General features: G+C 41.8%; 1 protein-coding gene across 1 annotated transcript; it reads left to right on the top strand.

The window, feature by feature from the left end:
* Positions 1 to 117: 117 nt before the first annotated feature.
* LOC117404109 (dihydrofolate reductase-like) lies at positions 118 to 20,321 on the top strand. The gene is made up of 6 exons (XM_059032207.1): positions 118 to 338; positions 652 to 701; positions 2,720 to 2,825; positions 4,207 to 4,333; positions 18,661 to 18,776; positions 19,520 to 20,321. Exons 1-6 carry the CDS (start codon positions 247 to 249, stop codon positions 19,602 to 19,604), a joined length of 576 nt encoding a protein of 191 aa, XP_058888190.1. The 5' UTR covers positions 118 to 246; the 3' UTR covers positions 19,605 to 20,321.
* Positions 20,322 to 25,494: the final 5,173 nt, after the last annotated feature.

Below are 25,494 nucleotides of genomic sequence, written 5' to 3'. Positions count from 1 at the left end.
AGACACAGACACAGTTGATACAATTTTAAACGAAAAAAAAATACTGTTTTTGTATCTGTCTCTTTGCATTGTTGTGGATTAGGTTTTCATAAGTATTGCTACTGGTGTCGGCTTCATTTCACTTCAGGTTCCGGTGCAATTGACAGGCTGGCGGGAATTCGAAAAGAGGGGCGGGGTTGAGAGTGCACAGCGCGCGCCCTTCGTGCCGAGGCTGATCTAGAACAGAGGTGTTGCAGAAGCGGAAACATGTCTCGCACATTAAATTGTATTGTGGCCGTGTGTCCCAACCTGGGAATCGGTAACAAAGGAAATCTGCCTTGGCATCCCAAGAGACTTAGGTAAGGTGGAAAGTCATGTTTTATAAATGTAGTGGTGTTAGTATTACTGTATTACTGTACTTCTACATAACAAAAATAGCGCTACATATTTTGTAGCAATACGTCAACAGTACTGCAGCTGTATTTTTTTTTTTTTTAAGGAGCCAGACACAGTAACTTATTAGTAATACTGTAGTAGCCTCATTCCTGCTGTTGTCTGTATTACTTAGTGTTAACAATACAGACTATTAGTTCAGACAGACACCTGTGTTTAGCGTATCTGTTACTATTGGATACACATTGTTTATTGTGATGTTTCTTTTTTCTTCAACAGCAATGAATTTAAGCATTTTCAGAAGATGACGATGACGCCCTCAATAGAAGGTACGGTACTCAGCAGGGTCTTAATTCTAGCTGCTTTCGCTGTTCCGCCGTACAGCTCTTGCCCAGTTCCTTGAAAGGAAGTCAGGGATTGGTGGCAAACGCGCACGTGAGCACACTTCCACTATACTGTGAGCGTGTTTTGCACAAGTATCGCTCTTATCTTTCTCATTCCATCAGCTTCAGCTGTAAACCCTAGCTATTTACTGGAATACCGACCCTTAGAAAAGTGCCCCATAGTAAAAGCATAGCAAAGTGTAATAAAGCATAGCGAAAGCATGGAAAAGCATAGGTTAGCATTATAAAGCACATGTGCTGGGCTATTCTGAAGCAATCGACTATACCCCCACTGCAGCAGGCCTTCAGGAGAACATAATGTACAGGGATGGAAATGAGACTCCTATTGCATAGCAGTTTCACCCGTTCCAGGTTTTACTCCAAGCTCAGACTCAGGCTTGTCTTATTAAACTTGTAGTAAAACCAGGGATGGATCAAACTGCAATGCAAGGAGTCTTATTGCTCTCCCTGATGTACTATCTGAACTTTCACAGAGAGTGGTCAATGTTGCACCCTGCAAGTGCGGGCTATTTAAATAGAAAAATGACTATAGACGCCTTTTATATCCAGCATGTGCTTTTTTCTTGTTATTTCCACCAGATGGCAGTGTGCTGCTGCTTTCACTCAGCAGCCCAAGTCTATACCTTGCCTGTAAATGCAGGCTTGTGGTGCGGTCAGAAACACACTGCTTCAGAAGAGAGCAGACTGGGGATACTTCTCACATTTACAGGAATGGAGGAATCGCAAGTTGGAGTATTAGCCAAGATTATAACCCTAGCTGTACAGCGGGGGTGCAGCCCTGAGGTGTCAAACCCCACGTGTGCCTGTCAGAAAATCTTTAGCTTCGTTGCGTTCACTTCAAGAGCAAGCACAACGCCCGCTTTTGGATTGTACAGAGTGTTTAATGTGTAGACGGCAGCATTCAAGTGACCAGTAAGATTAAACAGTTTACATAAATGAACGCACTGAGGAAGCTTCCAAATAACCATGTGTGGTAAAGTGGTTTGCAGTGCGCAGGTGTAGAGGTGATGCAGTGCTCAAACAGATGACAAACAACAAAGTTCACTGTCCAAACTATCCTTTTATTATTTTATAATCCTGGTCATTTGACGACTGTAAACAATGTGTACTGCACAGTTAAAACCACGGGGTACAGTCCTGAAATAATAAACACGGTATAAACACACACAGAACACAAACACGATCACAAGTCCAGAGTGACTGCTAACGTGCAAGTGGTGAAATACAATGTGTTCGTGTACAGTAGTGCAGTGCTGTCCGGGTTGTTGCTGGCCTTTAACGGCAGCTCCCGGATCGTGTTAGCCGTCTTACAATGACAAACGAGTACAATTAGAACAACAAACAAACAAACACAAAACACTCGCGGTTACTTTACTGTCCTTCAGTGGTTCTCTCGCAACCATAACAAAGGAACAGATTGCTTCATCACATCCCCTGATATACCCTCAGTCACGTGAATAAGACTGTACTGTATTGCTAGTGTAGATATACATGGATAATACAATCCTGTCGTACACATTATAAACTCTGTGCAGCTCTGGACTTCCAAGGTATACGAGCTGCCCAGTTCATACCATCGGCCCTTTTGTACAGAGTCAGTCTATAATGAAGTTGAGTCCTAATTGAATTAATCTAATGCCAAACTACTCGATGAGGTTAACTTGTTGACGTCCACAGCCTTCTGTTTAGAGCAATTGGGTAGTATGATGCAGTCGGTCCTAAATGCATAAACCCTGAGCGCTGTGCTTCAGTCAGTGCTGTTTTCAGACAGTGTAATTGTCACAACTGACCTAATAATTGTGGAGTATAACTTTACAAAAAACACTATAAAAAAATTAAAAAACAAGCAAATAACCTAACAATCTGATCACATTTAAAGGAGGAACAGTGATCCATTTTAACGAGGAGAGATCATGTCTGACAGTTGTATTTGCTTTTCAAAGGTAAGCAGAATGTCGTGATTATGGGCCGGAAGACGTGGTTCTCAATCCCAGAGCAGAATCGGCCTCTGAAGAACCGAATCAACGTTGTCCTCAGCAGGGAGCTCAAGTGAGTACCAGCTAGGAAATCTCAGCTATCTGGACCTAAACGACAACATGGGGATTGTGCCTACAAGTGATGCTCAAAAATATTTACTGTAGTGCATGTTTCACCTTCAGTGTGCTACCATGGGGTTACTGTAGCATGTTTCACCTTCAGTGTGCTACCATGGGGTGAATTTGTAGAAATGAACCAGTCTATTGAATCATTCTTATTTTTTCTATATGTATGGAATCTTATGTAGGCCCACTTGTGCAATTTAAGATAATGTTTCCTACTTTTAATCCATTTTCTTATATGAGCACCATCACAAATATTATATTATTATCTCATATAACGTTAAACATACTCAACACTGGAAAAAATATGACCTTTTAAAGGAGCAGAATTAAACAACTTTGCTTGTACTGAAATATTTCCGGCATCCTTTCTTTAGCAAGCACTCTGCACCTGGAAACCTTTTCTCCAGCGCATGTGGTGTGCTGTGTGTATCAAGCAGAAAGAAGGAAACACATGCTCAGGATCTGCTCCAGGTGCTTTTGGGCTTGTATCACGATACATGCCTCTATTATGATACGAATTATCATGTAAAGAAAGTGTCTGGATTAATCGTTCTACCGCTAGAAATATCTCCCTAGAATTAGGCCCACTTGACCTGGAATGACCCATTTACTGCGCAGCCATGGCCAGTTTGGATGTGGAAATGTCAGCAAGCAGTAATGGGGCGAGAGAGTCTGAATTGTTTTTGCAAGGTTGAAATAATGTTACGTCATTAGGAGTCAAGAATAATTGACAGCCTTGAATGGTACTGCCATGCTGCTGCTCCTGCGGTCTTCCCCATGGAGCACATGTCAGGAAGAGTCCGGGTGCCGGCAGGCACTGCTTGTTAATGTAGCTGCCCCAGCGACGACAGTCTGCACTTCTTTTCAGATGTGCTGTTCTCTGTCCCTTTCTAGGAGGGTTGCATTTGGAAGTACGGTTCAGACGTATTTTCTGAAATCAGGCTTATCTGTTGAAAAGCACAGGGACACAGGGAACCTTCTTTCTCTTATCTGATCATGCTCTTTTTTTGTTGGCATGAGGGGAGAAGTAAGGGCTCGTACACCTATACAGGACGTTTCCTTATGCATGTAGAGCTGCACAGAACATTTCAGTCAGTGGCCGGCGCTGTGGTGCTGCAGACACAAAGCAATGAATGGTACATGATTGTTGTGACTGCCAGGGTGAAAGAAAGACTGAAAAAGGACAATTTTTCAAACACTACAAATGTAAGAGTGTTCAAACTAGGCTCAAGAAAACATGGCTTTCAGCAGACGGCGAGGTTTCTGCCTGAATTTGTAAGTCCTTCGCTAACACCGGTCTCATTTGAAATGCATGCTTTTATTTCCAGGGAGCTCCCGGAGGGAGCACACTACCTGGCTCATGATTTCAGTTCAGCTCTGAGCATGCTGAAGGGTGCAGAGTTAGCTGACAAAGCAGACCAGGTGTGGATAATAGGAGGAAGCGCCATTTACAAGGTACGTTTTTTTTTATCCACTCATGTTCCTTGAAAACTAATATGAAATAAGAGAGAACCCCGACATCAAACCCTGTACTCTCTCCGTCCTCCTCTTCCTCATTTGTTCTTCTACAATTCATGACCAGTTTGTTTCATGTAAGCTTGTACTGCTGCCGTCTTCCAGGGCACCTTTGGAAATGTAGGTACTCCTTAGTCTCAAATGCTCCCTTTCTGGTAAAGGTTAAATGCAAAATAAATAAATAAACAAAAAAACCTCACCCATTGCTAGGTTACAGGTAATCAGAAACTATATGGGTGTTACTGAATCTGGAGAGGCTTTCTAGTTGAATGTGCAGGACACTGCAAGTAAACCAAATTAAAGGAAGTCAAAAATACCCGTAGTGTCATTAAGATAGCCGATTCCAGGATGTTTATGTGCACTATTTATCTAACCCGCTCCATCAGCGCAGGCATACCCCAAAGACTTCAGTTACTGGACCACGCCTGTGCCCTTGAATATGAGCTAATGATTGTGATGTCCTTGGATAGGTCCTTCCCTGCAGTAATGACAGCATTCCACTTGAATGATGTCACAGTTCTGCCACCTGTTCTCTCTATATTTGATAGGGAAGCAGAGGTCCAGTTAATTACATGCAAGTCCAGGACGTACCCTTGCTCCATGTGACAGGCCCCATGCTTATCGTAGGGAGTTTATGCAGGCATCCCGTATTAGATCACTAGAACACTTAATAGACTGGAATCAGCTACCTTATACACTGTTAACCAGCTGGAGGTGCATCCATAACTGTAAAACACTCAACACTGGTGGGATATGCAATAATGCTAAAATAAATTCATAACATTCAACGACATTGAGAAAGACTTCTAGTTAAAACATCTTTGAATGTTATACTTTTCTTTTAGTAGAACTACATATTCAGCTGTTCGTTCACATTTTGTGTGTATTCTTTCTAGCATATATACCTTCATGTGTAATGCAGTGGTGTTACAGGAGAACATGCGTGAGGTAGTGCTTGTCTGAAGGCTGATTACAGCTCACAGAGAGAGCTACATAAAAGCAGCTGAGGAGCCAGCACTTTCACTGCCATTTATAAATCTTAACCTTCTGAACCTTATTTAGTACATTAACTGGCACTGAATTCATATTTTAGAGGATTGAAAATACTTTAAAATCGTCAAATAAAACTTTCAAAAAATGTATTTAAATAATGATTAATGTGCACAGTATGTAACGTGCAGGTGTTAAGCAATTAAGAATTAATTAACAAGAGTCTAATGAAACAATAGTCCAGCACCTGGTTCTACTTAAATACTTGTTTGACCTTCTAATTAAAAGACAGTAATATCTTAACATAATAAATAATTGCAGGGATTGTTGCTGCAGTACCTACTTCAAAATATACTTCAAAAGCCACTTCTAGCAATATTGCAAGCAGAACATACACTGCCTGACCAATTTGTTAGGACCTGCGCCTAATATCACGTTGGGCTTCCGTTTGGGGACGTGGCATGGACTCCACAAGGGGCTGGAAGGTGTACTGATGGCTGTTCATCCAGTCGGTGCTGTAATTGCTGCCAAAGGTGCCTCTACCAAATATTGACTCAAGGGGGTGAATACTTATGCAATCAATTATTTTCTGTTTTGTATTTGTAATTAATTTAGAACAATTTGTAGATTTTATTTTTCACTTTGACATTATGGACTTTTTTGTGTTGATCAGTGGCAAAAACTCCTAATTAAATCAATTTTGATTCCAAGTTGTAACACAATAAAATGTGGAAAAGTCCAAGGGGGGTGAATACTTTTGAGAGCTACTGTATGTCTCAATCCTAAAATTCTAGGTAATGCAAAACGTTTGGCCATAGCTGTACAGCCACACCACCCATGGTAGTCATGCTAGCATATTGTTGTCCATCATTGGGACCCTCCACCTGGCATGGTCCATTGCTCCTGTGTATTCCGTACCTCAGCAGAATTGCAAAGGGGGCGAGTGACTTTATAGCTGCTGTCTTATTCTCGTCTCATCTTTATGCAGAATCATTATCTAACAGCCAGTTCATTAGAAGAAAGCTATCTGGCCCACTGAAAAGATAAAAGGGTTTATTCTGTTGTGCAGATCGCTTTTTTGAAAAAGAAAACGTTTGCTGCGGTCCGAGCAGACGCAGCTGTTTCTACAATATCTTATTGCATATTCACGTTCCCAGGTGGGCAATTTACATATCCGGCAATTCAAAAGGACAAGGGGGGGGGGGGAAATATGTGTGGAGAGGTTTTCATTATAGCTGCTTATTCCATACAGCGGGCAGCTGCAGCTCCGATCCTGTCTTGAGTCTACAGACAGGTTACATAATGGAGGTTTATTTGGGAATGCATTGAGGAAAGGGTTCAGTCTTTTAGAAGATCAGATCACAGACATCTATATATTGATTTATCCTAAGTGTTAGGGCCAGGAGTGCCATGTTATCTTTCTTTCCCTTTAACCGGAAAAGTTCTAGAACTACTGATCTGTCTTGCAGCAGCTGTGCTCTACTCTAAAGTGTTCTGGTCAAAGCAGGAAGCTTGGTTCATTTCTGCAATTTCTTAGTTAAAGCAAGGGACACTAATTTGAAGCCATTTACACCACTGCTAACTCAACTAACAGTAGCTTAGTTCATAGCTTAGTTAGTTAATGAGGCAGTGAGATCCCATGGTTAAAGTCCAGGGCTTGTAACCAGAAGGTCTCCGGTTCAAATCCCACATCTGCCACGGACTGACTCACTATGTGAGCCTGAGCAAGTCACTTAACCTCCTTGTGTTCCGTCCTGCGGATGAGATGTTAAATCAATGTCCTATTGTAAGTGACTCTGCATGTAATGCACAGTTCACAGCCTACCTTTGTAAAGCGCTTTGTGATGGTGGTCCATTATGAAAGGCGCTATATAAAAATAAAGATATAATATTATTCCTGTCAGGTTAATACATTCTGAATTGAGTACAGTTACTAAAAACTTTGACAAATGTTATATGTGATGGGAAAACGTCCTCGCTCGCCGTAGGTAATGATGAAGGGAAGTTTACCTTGTTGAGTTTAGTTTGTTCTAAACAAGGGGGTTGGTTTTAGGGTAAAGCCTGGGTAAGAACATAACAACATTTACAAACGAGAGGAGGCCATTCGGCCCATCTAAGTTTGTCCGGTTCCTCGTAACTCGAACCTTGTCAAGTTAAAGGATCCAAGTGATTCTGCCTCTACAATATGACAATTGCAAACCCTCACCACTCTCTGTGTGAAGAAGTGTCTCCTTACCTCTGTCTGTCTCCGCTTCATTTCCAGCTGTGTCCTCTGTTCCTGGTTACTGCGCTGTGTTTAAAGTATTGGTTTAACTCTGTCAACTCCTTTTCAGATTTTAAACACATCAGTCATGGCCCCCCTGGTTCTTTGTTCCAAGCTAAATAGATTCAGTTCTTTCAGCCTTTCTTCGTCGTTCCCTTTGGTACTTCGGAATTAAACGCAGTATTCCAGTGCACTGTGTGGTTGCTGGTGGCAGTGAGTCTATTACAACACCCAGGTCTTTCTCTTTTTGATTGCTTCCCTGCACTGTGTGGTTGCTGGTGGCAGTGAGTCTATTACAACACCCAGGTCTTTCTCTTTTTGATTGCTTCCCTGCACTGTGTGGTTGCTGGTGGCAGTGATTCTATTACAACACCCAGGTCTTTCTCTTTTTGATTGCTTCCCTGCACTGTGTGGATGCTGGTGGCAGTGAGTCTATTACAACACCCAGGTCTTTCTCTTTTTGATTGCTTCCCTGCACTGTGTGGTTGCTGGTGGCAGTGATTCTATTACAACACCCAGGTCTTTCTCTTTTTGATTGCTTCCCTGCACTGTGTGGTTGCTGGTGGCAGTGAGTCTATTACAACACCCAGGTCTTTCTCTTTTTGATTGCTTCCCTGCACTGTGTGGATGCTGGTGGCAGTGAGTCTATTACAACACCCAGGTCTTTCTCTTTTTGGATTTCCTGGGATGTTTCTTGCCTACCCACCATTAGAAGTGATATTCTGCTCCTGTTGCATTCAGAGAGTCTGTTTTTTATTTTAAAAGATAAAAGTGTGTGTTTTTGGTATCTTGTGTTGTTTTTGGTTTTTTCCCTTTTAAATTAATCCACTTTATTTTCAAGTCTCTAATCTGTCATGTCAGCTGAAGCAGTGTCAGTCTGGAGGTGTTAATATTGCCAGCCTGTATTTTCATACCTTTTCTTTATTGAACTTCACACAAATCAAAGTCAATTTACAGAAACCTTTCAGTTGGGTCATAGAAGTGACTGCCAGCAAACCAATCTGCCACAGCTGTCAAAATATAGTTTACAGATCACTGGCGCTGAACCCAAAACAGAAAGATGAAAACTTTTTGCACTTAGCCTGTCAGGTAAACATGGATTAAATGAGGAGCTCTATCCAGTCTTGTTTCTGACTAATCCTGCTGCGCAGCACTGTATAATATTCTCTAGAGGGTTCAATCGATCAGTGTGTTTCATTCTCTCGGCTAACCCCTCTGTTATCTTGTGAGCAGACGCAATTTTTGTTCTGATCAACAGATGCATAATCTCTTTGTATTCCCAAGGCTTGCCACATGTTATCTGCCCCCGTCATCACTGCTGACATTTCACAAGGCATGTTTTTACCACACTCCTGCTGTTCCTTTGTTTTGATTTTACTTACATTTTTAAAGCTGCAGTCTCCCTCATTCCCATCCATTTCTACACTACTTCATCGGGTCTGTTTAGCTGCCCTGTTTCTGTGTTTTACACTTTTTTTTTTTTTCAGAAATCTAGCTCTTGCAGTAGGGGTCTATAACAACAAATACAACATGCACTTCTGGGGTGTGAACAGTGTAGTTATTCACTTGCTTTATTAATAACTTTGAAGTATTGCACAGTGCATTGAAGGCTGCAAAATAAATGAAGTGTTCAGGAAAGGGACGGTGTACTTCTGTAACATTCAAAACTAGCATTAGAACAAAGGATTCATCTGAATACACAACTCGTTAAAAGAAGTATGTTGCACAGGGATGGGAACAAGACCCCTCGTGCATTCCTGGTTTAAATAGGAGCTTGGTTAGCCACAGTGTATAGGGAACAAGCTCAAACACAGCGCCACTGCCAGGTAAGTTTATGTTCGATACATCAGCTCATCTGAGATTAAAGAGGACTTTTTATTTTGCCACTCTGCCCCAACGAGAACTACTTCTGAGGAGCTGTTCAAAATCTTAGACGGGTACATGACGGATAAAAGCATCGAGTAAAATAGTTGTGTCGGATTTGTAGGGATGGGGGAAAAGCCATGAGTGGATGCAAAAGTGGATTTGCAGCTCTCATAAAGGCTGCTGCACCATGCTGTGTATGGCGCCATTGTTGCATTCACAGGGAAGCGCTTGATGCAAAAGCGATGCCAAAGAGCTGTAAGATGTATTAACCGCTGCAGTAGAAATAGCTAACTTCAGAAAAGTTCAACCACTGAACTCATGACTTTTCTCAGTGCTATGTGAAGAGAGGGGATGTCAACTAGAAAAGTGCTTCCGATTCCTCTTTGTTCTCTTACTGTACATCTCTGACAACACAGACCCCAAGGGAGGCAGCAGAAGGTGGTGTTGGGGACATGAGCAACTTTTGCTTCATACAGAAGTTTGATGGCTGTCATGGGGTTAAGTTTTGGCAAGAGTCTGTGAACTCAGGGAGGAGGGTCATATGTTGGTGATGAACTGTCACTCCCCACTTCACCAACACTTGCTCGGCCAGCGCATTTGGGTTTTACTGAGCTATATGGCTGACATATTGACAAGCTCAATGAATTTAACCTTTTTTGCAAGGTAAGAACTGTAGAATTTTCATCGCACATGAAAAAATACAGAGCTTTTCCCCAAAACGTGCTTTGGCATAACCTTGATGACAGATGATGTGACTGTGTTCCCAACACTGTCTTCTGTCATTGTGGATTTTGGAATGTTGGTCCTGGAAGTTAAAGATGTGACAGAGGAGCATTTCTTTCTGCAAATTAATTGTAGGATTTTGCCTGGGTTCGAAATCCGTTTTCAGAAAACTTTGTAGCAAGGTCAAGATTGCTATGACTCTAAAAGAGAATTTGATTGACTTTGCTGGTGAGGTTGAAACTCTCCGAAATCAAGCCACGTTACCTCAAACTGTGCGCTAGCAACCTGGCTCATCATCCTACTCACTGAGGTAAATATGACTCATTAGCTATTATTTTATGTTCAAGTTTATTAAGTATTTAAGTCTTTAGAAGAATATGCTATGTTGGGAAAATCCTGTACTGTTTATTAGAAGGGGGAAGTGCACATGGGGCATCTCAGGGGGGTGAAGCAAAAACAAGTTATCAGTGAAGGGAAGCTCAGCAAAAAAAGTTTGGGAACCTCTGCTGTACAACATGCTTCTTTTTAATGCGTTGGTTCTCAATTCAGATGAATGCTTTATCCTAATGCTAGTATACCATCCCTTTCGTGGAGCACTTCTGTGAGTACATTTGCACTGTTCTACTGTGGATATGGCTTTTATCTCCGGCTTCATGTTTCATGCCAGCTGGTTACACACCTCCAGTTCCTTTTTTTTTTTTAAGTCCCTCCACCACAAAACAGGATTAAAGTGACCTTTGATAAGCAGTAAGGTCACTGGAGACTTTGATGTTGTTCTGCTGCCAAAATTACATTTCCATTCACTAAAATTAGCAGCCACTGCAATCCACAGAGGTGTCTGCTGTTAACCCCCGGCCCCCCCTCCCTTCCCCTCCCCCCGCCCCCCCTTTTTTCTCTGTCTGCTTGTTGTGCACTGGCTTTGTAATAAAACCATACCACAGCTCTTTACACATGGGACTTATTTAACACCCCCAAATCCGAGGCAATTGTATGCAGGAAGAGAAAGGACGAAACCATATTCTGTAGGTAGCGGTGGTGTTCATCTGTTAATGACTGTCAGTAAACATGATTACACCCTTTTAATCTTTTTTCAAAACAGAAGGATAAAATATGTAGTCGGAACACACCCCGCCCTTGCCCCTGAGCTCCGAGCCAGATTCAGATGTCTTGTGAGGCCGGTTTCATGGTTTGGTTCTCACTCGGCTTGACAAATAGCCAGTTGGGGAACCACCCGTATCGTGAGGGCCCCAGGCTCCGATGTTCCCGTGGAAAAGGGGTATTGGAGCCTAATCCGGCCCTGCAACTTGCAGCGTGTTTTCTTCAGTCTGCAGCTCTACCCACTAAGCAACTCTACTGCTTTCTTTTAGAAAGCCAAAAAAAACAAAAAAAAACAAAAAAACAAAACAAAAAAAACATTGTTGAAATGAAAATCTTATGTCCCCCACACCACTTTCAGCTGCCTCCCTTGGGGTCTGTGTTGTCAGAGATGTACAGTAAGAGAACAATGAGGAATCGGAAGCACTTTTCTAGTTGAACACAAGTTAACAACGGACTCCCTGTTAGAATTTTCTTATTCTCAGATTAAAGGCAACACAATGAGTGTTGCAGAAAGTAGCTCTGTGGAGTGTATTAAAATGGCAGAGCGCTCCATGCTTTATGTTGCCAGCGAGCTCATTGATTTGGCCTTCTCCAGGGGAGGGGCTGACAGAAGGAAAGGTTACCGTATGACTCTGGTTGCCACACAGCATGTAAATATTAAAGGTCTTCGCTCTTTAAAATCTCCGTTCAAAGAACCCTGTTGCATTAGCGTGAGGGGGCAGACACTCTTTGAAGGAGACTTCTAAGAACCTTTTCTGTGGAAAGAAGTGGATACTGTGAATGCTAACGATGAATTGCCTGGTTGAGATTTTGTTGTATTTCTTTTTTCTTTTCTTTCTGTAGTGTTTATTTTCAGTACTTGATAGAACCCTTTTTGGGCTTTTTCTTATATGCAGTCGTATGTTTTTGTTTGTTTGTTACACGTCTGTATTCCCAAATCTTTTAATTTGATTCCTGTACAAGTTGCAATGTACAATTATTTTATTTATTTTATTAAGCAAATGTATTAATAGAGAAAATATTACAGATTGCTGTTTACTTTGTGTGTCAAATTCCTGGTAAAAGTGATGTTTTACAAAAATATATATATATATGTTATTAGTTTTAACGCTACTCCGAGTACAGTCTTCATTTGTGTGATTTAGAAATTAAGCTTCTCTTTGCATTCCTCTCACCCGGAACTGCGTCAGATGATACTTCTACAATAAGAGACACCCTACATACCATGTATTCACTGATAGGAGAGCGACTCCCAGGAGACACAGCGGTTGCATGTTGATTGCAAAGGCTGTTGGAAATGCAAGTTCTTCATTGAAAGCTGTGAATTATTTTTCTTTCTTTCTTTTTAATATTTTATATATATATATATATATATATATATATATATAATATGTATGTGTGTGTGTGTGTGTGTGTGTATATATATATATAATATATAATCCCTTGAATGATGCTGTATGCAGTCTTAAAAATATTCTTAACATGCATTAATCATTTTAAAGCTAGAGACTTGAGTATTACAATAAAAGTCTAGTTTCTGCAAATTACACCAAATGTATAATTTATTAACAAAAAAATAAGTAACTACTGATTCCCTCCAGCTGTTGGAACAGTATAAACGTTGGGGTTAAAGTCTGGACCTTTATACCGTTGATGCATCGCATGACACACAGTGAGTGCAGTGCCATTTTAAAGCAGCCAGACCAGCATAATCACCTGCCATTTGATACTATCTGAAACCCAGCAGCCTGAGTGGTCCCTTTTGAAGTGAAAAAGGTCATGGAGGAACACATACAGTAAGTTGCCTCTTCAGCAGCAGCGTGTGCACCTGTCGAGCTAGGAATATGCTGTGGGCATCAATTAAATCAATACGATGCTGCTTTTCTCCTTTTGGAAACTTGCTAATTAGAAGGGTGTTGCTATAGTAGCCCTAATTCCCCCACCGCGCCGCTTGTTAGGAGCTGGAAATTGAATTTGCGTGAGTAAAGTCCCTGATGTGAATACTTACTGACTGCGTGACTCAGGGTGATTCATCTTGTGAGGCTGCTGGTTTACATCCCGGCAACAAAAGCAGTTGGGTCAGAAATAGAAATGATTGCATTCAGTAAGGGCTTCTTCACATGGGGTTCGTTTGGGCAGTCTATTGCAATCTCAGTGTGTTTCGGATTGTTTCCTTTTAACTGGAAGTATGAGATTCATTCAAAAGGAACCGAGCCATTGTAATTTTAATGTCCTCTTTTTTCAAACAAAATACAAAGCGTATGTGACAAGCCCGTAATGGAATAATAAAACAAAGGTGGTGATCTGGCATGTGGAGTTGTTTGAAATATTAAATCTACAGTATGGGTGCTCGGTGTAACCCACCAATTCACTGGCCTTGCTTGGGTTTCACATTTTGAGGCTGAATACCGAGGTCTGCAAAGGAGCAGGTTTGAGCGGTGTTTGGTTCCTCCGCTGTGCAGATCATTAAAATCAACTGCTGTCTCAAAGCAGCTGTAGCAAGGATTAATACTAGCCCAGCCACGATGGGCAGCTTGGTTCCTAACAGGACCTGTCCTCTGTATACTCCCTGCTAGGTCATATTTAGTATTTTCTATTTTATTTTAGAAAAAGCAGCTGGAATGACAGGTTATTTAGTAATGCGATATTACTCAAGAATGCTAGAGAATAAAGTCGGGTTTGGCAACTGGGAGAAAACAAAACAAAAACACTTATTTATTTTTTTTGGTCAATCACTCCTTCCAACACAATTCTCAGTCAGTACTGTCTCGCACTTGAAGGTAACCAATGAATCCGCTTTAGCAGCATGTGGTGAGGAGTGTGAAAACTATCAGCTTTGTTTTTCATCAAGGAGAAGGACTTGGATCTTGTCATCTCAGTTACAGACAGCCCAGAAATTATTAACCCTTTCACTGCATCTGCACGGTCTGCCCATGGTCCCCAGCGGTAGGAGCAAAGTACGCTGACTTTACTGGCACTGCCACTGTAACTGCTCTTACAAACTGTTCAGGATCGTTCAGCTAATCAGAGCGCAGGTTTCGCCTTCTGCGTTCCACGACACATCACGGAAAATCCTCATTCATGACCTCATCCGTGCCACTTTAATTTCTTCCCGTGCTGTGTTCTCCATATCGGCACGGTTGACGTCACATGCTTTAAAGGCACCTTTTCGAATTCCATTCTACTGCAGATTCCATTCAAAACTGACATCACAATCGGCCGCATACCTGAGCCACTTAACAAAAAACTTACATTAATAGTAAAGCAGTATATATGGATTTATAGGACTGCGCGTGTCTGTGTAGGAGTTATATCAGCACTCGCAGCTCGTAACCAGGCCTCTGCTTTCAGCCTCAGTGCATTCACTTCTACTCGTGCTCATATTACCCACATACACAGACGTTCTCCGTCCTGTAACCCTAAAATAAACAACATTTTATAAAGATCCTGTAACCTTATATCTCATAAACCATTTCACATTTCAGTGTCCTGGAAACTCCTCGGGTAAACTCTTAACTGTACCCTTCACTGTGACTTTGTGGTTTCCAGACGATAATGACCTATTGCTCTGAAATACTGGCTTCGTACTTGGTACACAGCTGTGATTCTGTCGATAGTTTGATTGTGGGTATCGTGCAAGAAAGATGAAGTGTCAGCCATTTTACAAATTTGCACTGCCAAAGTGGTAGCGACTTCATATTCATAGGATTATAAACACCCTGTGTGCTTACTGTGTTGTTAAACTGCCCTCTGCCCTAATACGGCTGCCATTTTGAGGTCATGTGACCCTCATTTTATTATATCTTAATGTTTGGTACACCGCTGTATTCTATGATTTTCCATTACTGGGAAAAAAAGGCGTTTTTACCTCCATGGATTAGTATAAAATTGAGCTTCAGGGTTAAAATACCACGTGCACTGTTTTCAAGGTTTCTCATCTTTGTGTTGTTTGTGAGTTATGGAGGAGGTGAACCATTTGTGTATCTCTCACTGCATCTGACGTGAAATTGGTTCAGGATATTAAACATTATCAGAAAAATGAAGAACTCTATAGTCCTGGAGTTGCCCCCCATCCTTCATTGCAACGGTCATTTCGAAATGAGATGGTGTCCTGTGAGTCTATAAAGCTGTCAGTCTTGCAAGAGCCTTGCGTCTGTCAGGCTTGTCTGGTCGTATGCACGCCACAGATGAACTGAGGAGGAAAATGCACTACAAAGCCTTGCCACCAAGTTAAGATAAGTGAACGGCTCCTAACAGTGAAGGGGCGTTCAGAGCTGTGTCTGTTTAGCATGTATATACAGACGCTCCTTGGCACACGTTTGCAGTGTGCATAACCAGTGCCAGGTCTGTATTAATGTACGCAGGGGGTGTTTCTGGTTTTTAATTCATTAACTAAGCATTTAAATTGCAGTATTAAGCATGTTTTTAAAAATGTTTAAACGTTGACATATTGGGAATGTTTCTAACCAATCACAAAACCATCCCAAGAAGCCCTCGGCCACTATTTTATAAATTACAGCAACTTGCATTTGTGTACAGCATTTAATTGTATATGGAGAAGTGTACTGCCCTGTATACTTGCTGCTATGTAAACACTAAGGCTAACATCTACTGTATAGTTGGTCTGCATATTTGTAACAACAGTTGAACGTTGTGGCAAAGTGGGGTAGCTGTGCCACTTCCGGGACCTTCCACACAGTGTTGTAAGGGAGAAGGACTCGGAACACAGATTTTGTTCAACAGGGTAATACCTGTAACAGTTACATTTTTAAGGTGGCACAGTTCGTTGTCGGGGTCACAAGCAAAACAGGTCAGTACACAAAGGAGGTTTTCATACAAGCAGAAGTCAAGAATCTCTTCTTCATTGTTGTCAGCCAGAAACTCATTAACTCATATTTCACCAAAACACAATACTCACAGGTCTCGCTCCTCAAACTCCCCAACCAGAAGGAGGCTAGAGACTGCCTTATATAGTCACACAGATAACAAGCTGCAGGTGCTAAGCCCCTGATTATCCCCTGATTATTGAGAAGCACCTGTCCTGCATCCCAGTGCATATTGGGAAATGTAGTTTTTTATTATTATTATTTATTTCTTAGCAGACACCGTTATCCAGGGCGGCTTACAATTGTTACAAGATCTCACATTATTTTTACATACAATTACATTGTTTTTTTACACATAATTTTTACATACAATTACCCATTTATACAGTTGGGTTTTTACTGGAGCAATCTAGGTAAAGCACCTTGCTCAAGGGTACAGCAGCAGTGTCCCCCACCAGGAATTGAACCCAGGACCCTCCGGTCAAGAGTCCAGAGCCCTAACCACTACTCCACACTGCTGCCCACTGCTATTAATGTCCCCCATTTTAAAACCATGTGGACTACATTTTCTTGTAACCCATAACCACATACATATTTCATAAAGAATAGGGGGTTCGCAGAATTTGAGACCTGCCGTACCACCCATCCAGGACTTTACCCCATACCTGACCACAACGTTTAGACCAGATTCTCAGCGATTAACACTTGGCCTACATTTAAACGTGTAAAGCCCTTATTCCCATCGCCCGATACTCCTTCTGAAATATAGCGTGTAGCATTATCCCTTAGTTTTCTGGGGAAGTGTACATTGCATACTAAATCTTTATTAGATTTTCTTTACAAAAAGCTTCATCATTAATAGCATTTTGATTTTTTGTAAACCACTGTAATTGAATGCTGTAAAATGGAATTTAATGTAATAGAATGTAAAACTTGCAAAAATACAACAACAAAATGTAAAGATAGCTTTAAATACTATATCAAGTATTAATGACCGTTTAAACAGGGTGACCTTCTACACAAAAGGTTAAAACGTTTAATCGAATGTAGATGTACAGCCTTAGAGAAATTCCTTGCCGTCCTGTTAACCAGCCTCCACAGTTCAGAAAGACAGAAAGCGCTTCCCAAAATGGGCTCAGTGGGGACCTCTGCCTTTTTATGTGGTAATCAGTTGTCTCCCTTTTTTTTTTGAGTATTCTTAAACTGCAAATGATTAACATCAGCAGAACATAAACACATCCCAGTCTTCTTGGAATTAACTGTAAGCCTTGCTGAGATTGTCACCATGGAGATTGTGGAGCTGAGTAAGAACTAAACGGTGAAACTGTGGCCTCACAGCACATCTGAATGTGTCTCGCAGTTGAGCAGGGCCAGGGTCGAGTTTGTGATTTCCGTCATTACGTTGTGGCGTCTAAGGCCGAGTATCTTGCTCATCAGATCCACATTGCTGCTCTCTTTGAGAAGCATTCTTCCCCTCTTTGCGTAATCAGCCTGACGTTGCATTTCAGCTGTATTCAGTGACTATATGAAGAACAAAAACAGAAAAACAACCACAACCTCTGGATCTGTCCTTCTCACCTTGAATACAATGCCTCTTAACACCGCATCATGTACGTGTGATTCGACACGTTCATTGTGTGTGACGTCAGCTGCACGGCTCGGGCACTGGAAAAACAACCAGGCTCCTCCTAAACCGCGCTGGGCTGGCTCCAAGCGGCACCAGCGAGGTTTGGTTTTACAGTGGAAAAGAGGTAATAGACTCCCATTGTGAAGCAGTTTGAATGCTTGAATCAGATCACCGCGTAGTCTAATAATTCTGGTCGCTCTTCTTTATTATTATTATTATTACTATTTATTTCTTAGCAGATGCCCTTATTCAGGGTGACTTACAATTGTTACAAGATATCATATTAATTTTACATACAATTACCCATTTATACAATTGGGTTTTTACTGGAGCAATCAAAGTACCTTGCTCAAGGGTACAGCAGCAGTGTCCCCCACCTGGGGTTGAACCCACGACCCTCTGGTCAAGAGTCCAGAGCCCTAACCACTAAGCCACACTCTTTCTAGAGCAGCAATATCATTTTTGTAGCGTGGTGACCAGAACTGAACACAATAGTCTAGATGAAGTCTTACTAATGCATTGTAAAGTTTTAACATTACTTCCCTTGATTTTAAGTAATATGTTTAATAAGACACACCTGCGCTTCTTGCCTATACACTATACACCTAAATCTGTCCTTTTGGTCCTGCTAAATAAAAATAAATACAATTATTTCAGACAAGTGTCCGTATCACAATTCCAACACCAAAGCGTCATAAAAAACACAAGGAGCAGAGAGGCATGCTGGGATGCTTTGTGGGGCCATGTGTACCTGTGTCATGCCAGCTCCCTTGGGATTCATTGTTTTGTCAATTTGGCACCTTTTCTTGAGCACCAGACTCATTTGACATCCACACATTTTGATTTGTTTGGTGTGTTTTTTTTGCTTTCTTAGGAAGCCATGGACATCACAGCCAGGCACAGGCTGTTTGTGACCCGAATCCTTCAGGAGTTTGAGTGCGACACATTTCTACCAGTGATCGATCTCGATAAATACAAGCTTCTGCCAGAGTAAGTCAAATCCACTGCTTTCATTTTCTTTCTTTATTTTCAGAAACGTTCACCTTCGAAGGGCCAGCAAACAAAGTGAGTGAAGAGCAATATGTATCTTGGTTTAATTAACACATCATTGATACCTAATCAAAGCAAAACCGGATCTGAATTGGATGAATTCATTTGTATTAATTCAACGTTGCTTAAAAATAATTGCAATAATCTTCCCTGTGGTGCACTTATAGTCACTGGATACTGTATGTCTAACCTGCAGTTTTAAAAGGGGCATGTGCTGTAGCAGACATGCATTTTCTTTTTAAAACGTAGATCTGTCACTATACTAGGTTTAAAGAAAGCTTTTTACACAAGCATTTCTTTCTGGTAGTCCTGCATTTCCTTTGTCATTTCACCTGGAGAGCAAAATTGTCCGAAGCCTGCTCAACCCCTTATTTGCTGTCATTAACCAGCCAGCTGCTTTCCCTATTGACTGAAATAATTTGCAGCCAGTAAAGTGCTTTGACCTTCTCTGGTAGCTTCCAATGTCATGGATGTAAAAGAAAGAAAGCAAGGTGTGCTACAAATAGCCCAGTGCTTAGTTTAATTGCTGGTGCTTTGTACAGCTCACTGTCTCCCCTTCAGCATTATTTCCAGCTCATTTTCTTCAAATTCAGCAAGTATTGTGGGTGTTAATGGTTATCATACAAATCTGTGTGTGCGTCACCTTTACAAGACACATCGCGTTGTTCTTTCTTTTCCTGCAGGTTTCCAGGTGTCCCCACAGAAATTCAGGAAGAAAATGGGATTCAGTATAAATTTGAAGTCTATGAAAACACCGTCTCAGAATGACATGTTTAAACACTGTAATCGTTTGTTAGGTTCTTGTGTACAGACAGTTTTAATGCTAATCATCTGGAATTATCATGCAATCTGTTTTTTAAATGAAAACTTCTCCTAAAGAGCACAGATAATAGCAGTCCAACAGTGTAACACATCATAGTAACTTGGGTAACATGTCTGTATAGGACTGGGCACAGGTTAATGATTACACTCTGGTGTGCCACATGTACTCCGAGGTTAGACATGATCCTGAGAGCTCTACTGAGGCCACAGAGGGGCTTTTTAAAAGAGTTTAAAAAAGTCACCAGGATGAATAAAACAGATACAACAGATAAAACATGATACAAAGTGGATCTTAACAACAGAAACTCATTAGTAACTGATATTTCATACCCATACCAAATTAATCTTTCAGTAGCTGTATTTTATGGAACATGTGCTGTTTATGGAGTCTGATGTCCAATCTGAACCTGATGTTGGCACCAAGTGTCTTTACTGTGTACACTCTGTACTGTTAATCTAGCTGTGTTACTGCCCTAAAATGCTAACTGATTCTATTAATGTGTGAGAATTGAAAGCGGCCATATCCAACACCACACGGGCACCCTTACTGCAGCAAATTAACTGGTTCTTATTGGTATTGCCTTGGTTGTTTTATAGTTTGTTAATTCAGACAGTACACTTTTTTTGGTTTTTTAAATGACAATAAATATCTTTATACTGTGACTAATGTCGATTTAAATTGCATTATGTTAAAAATAGTCTTAAATAAACGTCTGTCAAATCTGGTCATTCAAATTGAAACACAGTACATAATTGTACGGTTAAAATAAGACTATCCAATCAGCAGAATACTGGAACAAAATCCTAGTGATTTGAGAGCAATCTGTCAAGCACCGTAAAATGAAATGAATAAAACCGAAAAACAGAATCCCTGCCTATACATAATGTAGCTTTCCTGATCACTACAGCTTTAGCGAAGGCGAATCCCATGCTTCTGTATGTTTATAGGTGTTGGGTGGCTACCTCGAATGCAGTTGAAAGTGCGCACTCTTTGCTGTGTCTTGGGTCTGTCATAAGAGTGGAAGAGAAAGTACACTCTCAAGTTGATTAGAGGCAGCCACCTGACACTTATAAACATTGTAAGTCCTTAGATCTAAATAAAAAAACAGATGAAACCCCAACATTGACGCACTTAATCTTTTTATATAGAAGCAGTTGTGGTTTAAATGTTGAGAATGCTTTGCCATTGACATTGGGAGTGTGAGATCTACACATACAGAGGAATAAGAAGTGTAGTTGCTGCTAATCGGTCCCAATGGGGACATGATTTACAACCCATGTTTGGACACACGTCTTTGACAGTTTAGAATGTGTCATTTTACAAAACTTCAATATTGACCGTTCATGGGGATGTATCACTTCATTGAAACGACTCGCTCTTTGGAGGTACTGAATTCATGGTATGCTCTCTACAGGTAATCACAGTATAATATTTACACCTGTACTGGAGTGTACAGCTTTACCCTTGTAAGATACCAAGGGCTCCTGTACTTAATGAACACAAACCTCTTCACCGACTTCACCTCAGTGCAGCTGTACAAACCAACCAATAAATCAAAACGACGTCCCCATTCCAAGAGGGAGAACACATGTGTTCAATAAGAAATGATGTTGATAAAAACAATGATATGAACATTTATTACGAATGATATTCACCAACTTGTTCATTTAAAATACCCTGTTCTGTCACTTTTATCTCTGGTTTCCGGTAAGTGAATGAATAAACTCGAATGAGGTTATTGTGTCAGCAGAACACCTCAATAAAACAACAGAACATCCCTACTATGTACTTTAGGTGCACTTTAATTGTGATTCCTTCAGCTGAGTTTGATCCATGTAAGAAGATAACCTTTCAAGTGGGTACCAGGAGACGCAAACATTCTGAGAAAGAAAAAAAAAAGAAAAACTGCAAGAGCTTCAAAATCTTTTCACAGGAATTATAAAGTGTGATGGACCGTGAAAGACAATTAAAGAACCTACACAGAACAGGGCCAAAATTTGAGGGGCTTGCATTTAACGTAGGTGTTTTTCTCTTTTGATGGTCCTAAAACCCACAACTCTAACCTCATTTGCAAATCAAGCCTTCTACTCTACTAAAATCAGCTAATCTTACGGGGTAAATCGCTTGCTGAAAATGAAATACCCTGGTATTGCAGAAACAGTCATGAAGTGCAGTAGCAGGTGAAGCAAACAGCCATTAGGTCTGAAGTCAGTTACGGAGGATCAGTGGTTCGTTACACTGATCTGAAAGGGAGAGGTCTTTAAAGGTGTGATGACCAAGGACTTCAAAGCATTTCTTTCCAGTCATTAGCAGTATGATGTTCTCCTCCTAGCGGCTGATTAGTTAATAAAATAATACTAATAATACCTATTTGCCTCTTGACTACAAGGCTTGCTCCTTAGTTGAATGGTAAGACATTCGTCTTTTAACATTATGGTTTGCGGTTTGTGTCCAGCCCTTGCCTTTCCAATTCGTTGCAAAGTCCCTTATTACTCCCTGCCTACAGCAGAGACATACGTCTGTTCATATGGCTTCTCAATAATTCTACCTTCTAAGACAAGTTGAAGGTAAGTAGCTGGTGATATGAGGAAAGTTGGTGGATGTGTGTTATGGTGAATGACTTTTTCATGATCCTGATGGCTATTGTTTTTACAACAGTATGTTACTCACACATTTTCTAAAGCCGTGGTTAGCACATAGTTAAGGGTACATGTGTGTGTATTGATGTGAAATGCTACAACTGCGATAAACCTTGACTGAAGCTAATACTAGCATGTCTCAATAGATGGGCTGATGTCAGGTGAATCTGTGCAAACCAGAGCTTATTTTTAATGAAAAATAAATTAAAAAATGAACCAGCGTGCTGACAAAATGACATTTGTGAAATGCAGGAATATCTTTTCCATGTAGCACGCTCGTGTGAGTAGACAGTAGCCACTTGCTGGCAGTCTTGTTAATTGCGCTCCGTCAATGCACTTATCCTCAGTGAGAATGGGACCATTTTCAGAACTGCAGGGGTTTTAAACACTCCAGCAAATGAGATCTTCTGCGTGTGTCAGAGGGGTCGGTAATTAGTTTAGTCTCTTTCGCAGTTGAGGGCTGAGTGAATGGTTTCAACAAGGCGCAACCTGAATAACAAAACCTGTGCTGCCCCAAACACCTCATCAGTGTTAAGCTATTAATCAGGGCAGCGAATAGCGTAACATCGAATAACTACGGAAACGTGCTTGTCACCAAAATACTTTGTTGTGCATTACTCAAGAGCGGAAATGTTTTGTTTTGATGTGGAATTTTAAATAATAATTTTAAAAAATCTGTCGCCATTAGTCAGCATCCATGTTTTCCCGTCTAGGTGGTTTGTGTTATTGTTCAGTGTTTAGGAATACATGGCACAGAAGTTTCAAAATAGGTCATGTCTGTAAGGGACTAGCAATTAAAACTTTCCTTACCGCACAGACCTCACAAAATAGTACAGCTGATAAGCAAAGGTGCATTTTATGATAAAAGCATGACATTTTCTACAGTGTTTCTACACACCCTAAGGTTTATTTTCAGATGTGGAGCCAGCTTGGATTTGACCTCTGACGATCTTGTGAGACCTCGGACAATGATAATTTGCTATTTAAGAACCATGTGTCATAATAACAAGCCTGACTAGCTGTGGGTGGCACTTGGTACTGGGTCAAATTTCCGGTATATACCTGCCCATGAACTGGCTGCTGTGATCCCAGGATTTGTGCCACTCTCCCTGTCTTCCATGCATTCACAGGGTGTGACAGTGTCTCTGCGTTTGGGGGGAGAGGCAAGAAGACTGCCTGGGACACATGGAAAGGTTTCCCAGAGGCTACTGAAGCATTCGAAGACCTTCTACTCATGCAAAGTGACATCAGTGACTCAACGATGTCAGTACTGGAGAGGTTCGTGGTGTTGCTGTATGACCGCACGAGTGACACCATGAAGGTCAATTAAGCCAGGAATCAACTGTTCACGCAGAAGTCAAGGATCCTAGAGAACATACCACCAACACAGGTGGCACTCAAGCAGCACATCAAATCAGCCAGCTACCAAGCCAACTGCTGGAAGCTAACTCCTGACCCTGAGCTTCCAAGCCCATCAGACTGGGGCTGGAGGAAGGACACCGCAGGGTGGCAACCACTGTGGACCACCCTTCCAGAAGCATCACAGTCGTGCTATGAACTAATTCACTGTGGACCACCCTTCCAGAAACATCACAGTCGTGCTGTGAACTCAATCACTGTGGACCACCCTTCCAGAAGCATCACAGTCGTGCTATGAACTCATTCACTGTGGACCACCCTTCCAGAAGCATCACAGTCGTGCTATGAACTCATTCACTGTGGACCACCCTTCCAGAAGCATCACAGTCGTGCTATGAACTCATTCACTGTGGACCACCCTTCCAGAAGCATCACAGTTGTGCTGTGAACTCATTCACTGTGGACCACCCTTCCAGAAGTATAACAGTCGTGCTGTGAACTCATTCACTGTGGACCACCCTTCCAGAAGCATCACAGTCGTGCTATGAACTCATTCACTGTGGACCACCCTTCCAGAAGCATCACAGTCGTGCTGTGAACTCAATCACTGTGGACCACCCTTCCAGAAGCATCACAGTCGTGCTGTGAACTCATTCACTGTGGACCACCCTTCCAGAAGCATCACAGTCGTGCTGTGAACTCATTCACTGTGGACCACCCTTCCAGAAGCATCACAGTCGTGCTGTGAACTCATTCACTGTGGACCACCCTTCCAGAATCATCGCAGTCGTGCTATGAACTCATTCACTGTGGACCACCCTTCCAGAAGCATCACAGTCGTGCTGTGAACTCATTCACTGTGGACCACCCTTCCAGAAGCATCACAGTCGTGCTGTGAACTCATTCACTGTAGACCACCCTTCCAGAAGCATCACAGTCGTGCTATGAACTCATTCACTGTGGACCACCCTTCCAGAAGCATCACAGTCGTGCTATGAACTCATTCACTGTGGACCACCCTTCCAGAAGTATCACAGTCGTGCTGTGAACTCATTCACTGTGGACCACCCTTCCAGAAGCATCACAGTCGTGCTGTGAACTCATTCACTGTGGACCACCCTTCCAGAAGCATCACAGTCGTGCTATGAACTCATTCACTGTGGACCACCCTTCCAGAAGCATCACAGTCGTGCTATGAACTCATTCACTGTGGACCACCCTTCCAGAATCATCACAGTCGTACTGTGAACTCATTCACTGTGGACCACCCTTCCAGAAGCATCACAGTCGTGCTGTGAACTCATTCACTGTGGACCACCCTTCCAGAAGCATCACAGTCGTGCTATGAACTCATTCACTGTGGACCACCCTTCCAGAAGCATCACAGTCGTGCTATGAACTCATTCACTGTGGACCACCCTTCCAGAAGTATAACAGTCGTGCTGTGAACTCATTCACTGTGGACCACCCTTCCAGAAGCATCACAGTCATGCTATGAACTCATTCACTGTGGACCACCCTTCCAGAAGCATCACAGTCGTGCTGTGAACTCATTCACTGTGGACCACCCTTCCAGAAGCATCACAGTCGTGCTGTGAACTCATTCACTGTGGACCACCCTTCCAGAAGCATCACAGTGGTGCTATGAACTCATTCACTGTGGACCACCCTTCCAGAAGCATCACAGTCGTGCTGTGAACTCATTCACTGTGGACCACCCTTCCAGAAGCATCACAGTCGTGCTGTGAACTCATTCACTGTGGGTGTAGGAAGGGATGCACTGGGCAATGCAAATGTGTCATGACTGCCCTCAAGTGCACTGCCCCGTGGTCCTGTT

This window comes from Acipenser ruthenus, chromosome 1 (assembly GCF_902713425.1).
Source record: "Acipenser ruthenus chromosome 1, fAciRut3.2 maternal haplotype, whole genome shotgun sequence".
NCBI lineage: Eukaryota > Metazoa > Chordata > Actinopteri > Acipenseriformes > Acipenseridae > Acipenser > Acipenser ruthenus.
The sequence above is the reverse complement of the archived record's forward strand: the minus strand, read 5'-3'. Positions and strand labels throughout refer to the sequence as shown.

Coding starts and splice junctions, on each gene's coding strand:
- LOC117404109 (XM_059032207.1), top strand. CDS start 247: ATGTCTCGCACATTAAATTGTATTGTGGCCGTGTGTCCCAACCTGGGA. Junction 339..651: donor TGGCATCCCAAGAGACTTAG/GTAAGGTGGAAA, acceptor TTTCTTCAACAG/CAATGAATTTAAGCATTTTC. Junction 4,334..18,660: donor GAGGAAGCGCCATTTACAAG/GTACGTTTTTTT, acceptor TTGCTTTCTTAG/GAAGCCATGGACATCACAGC.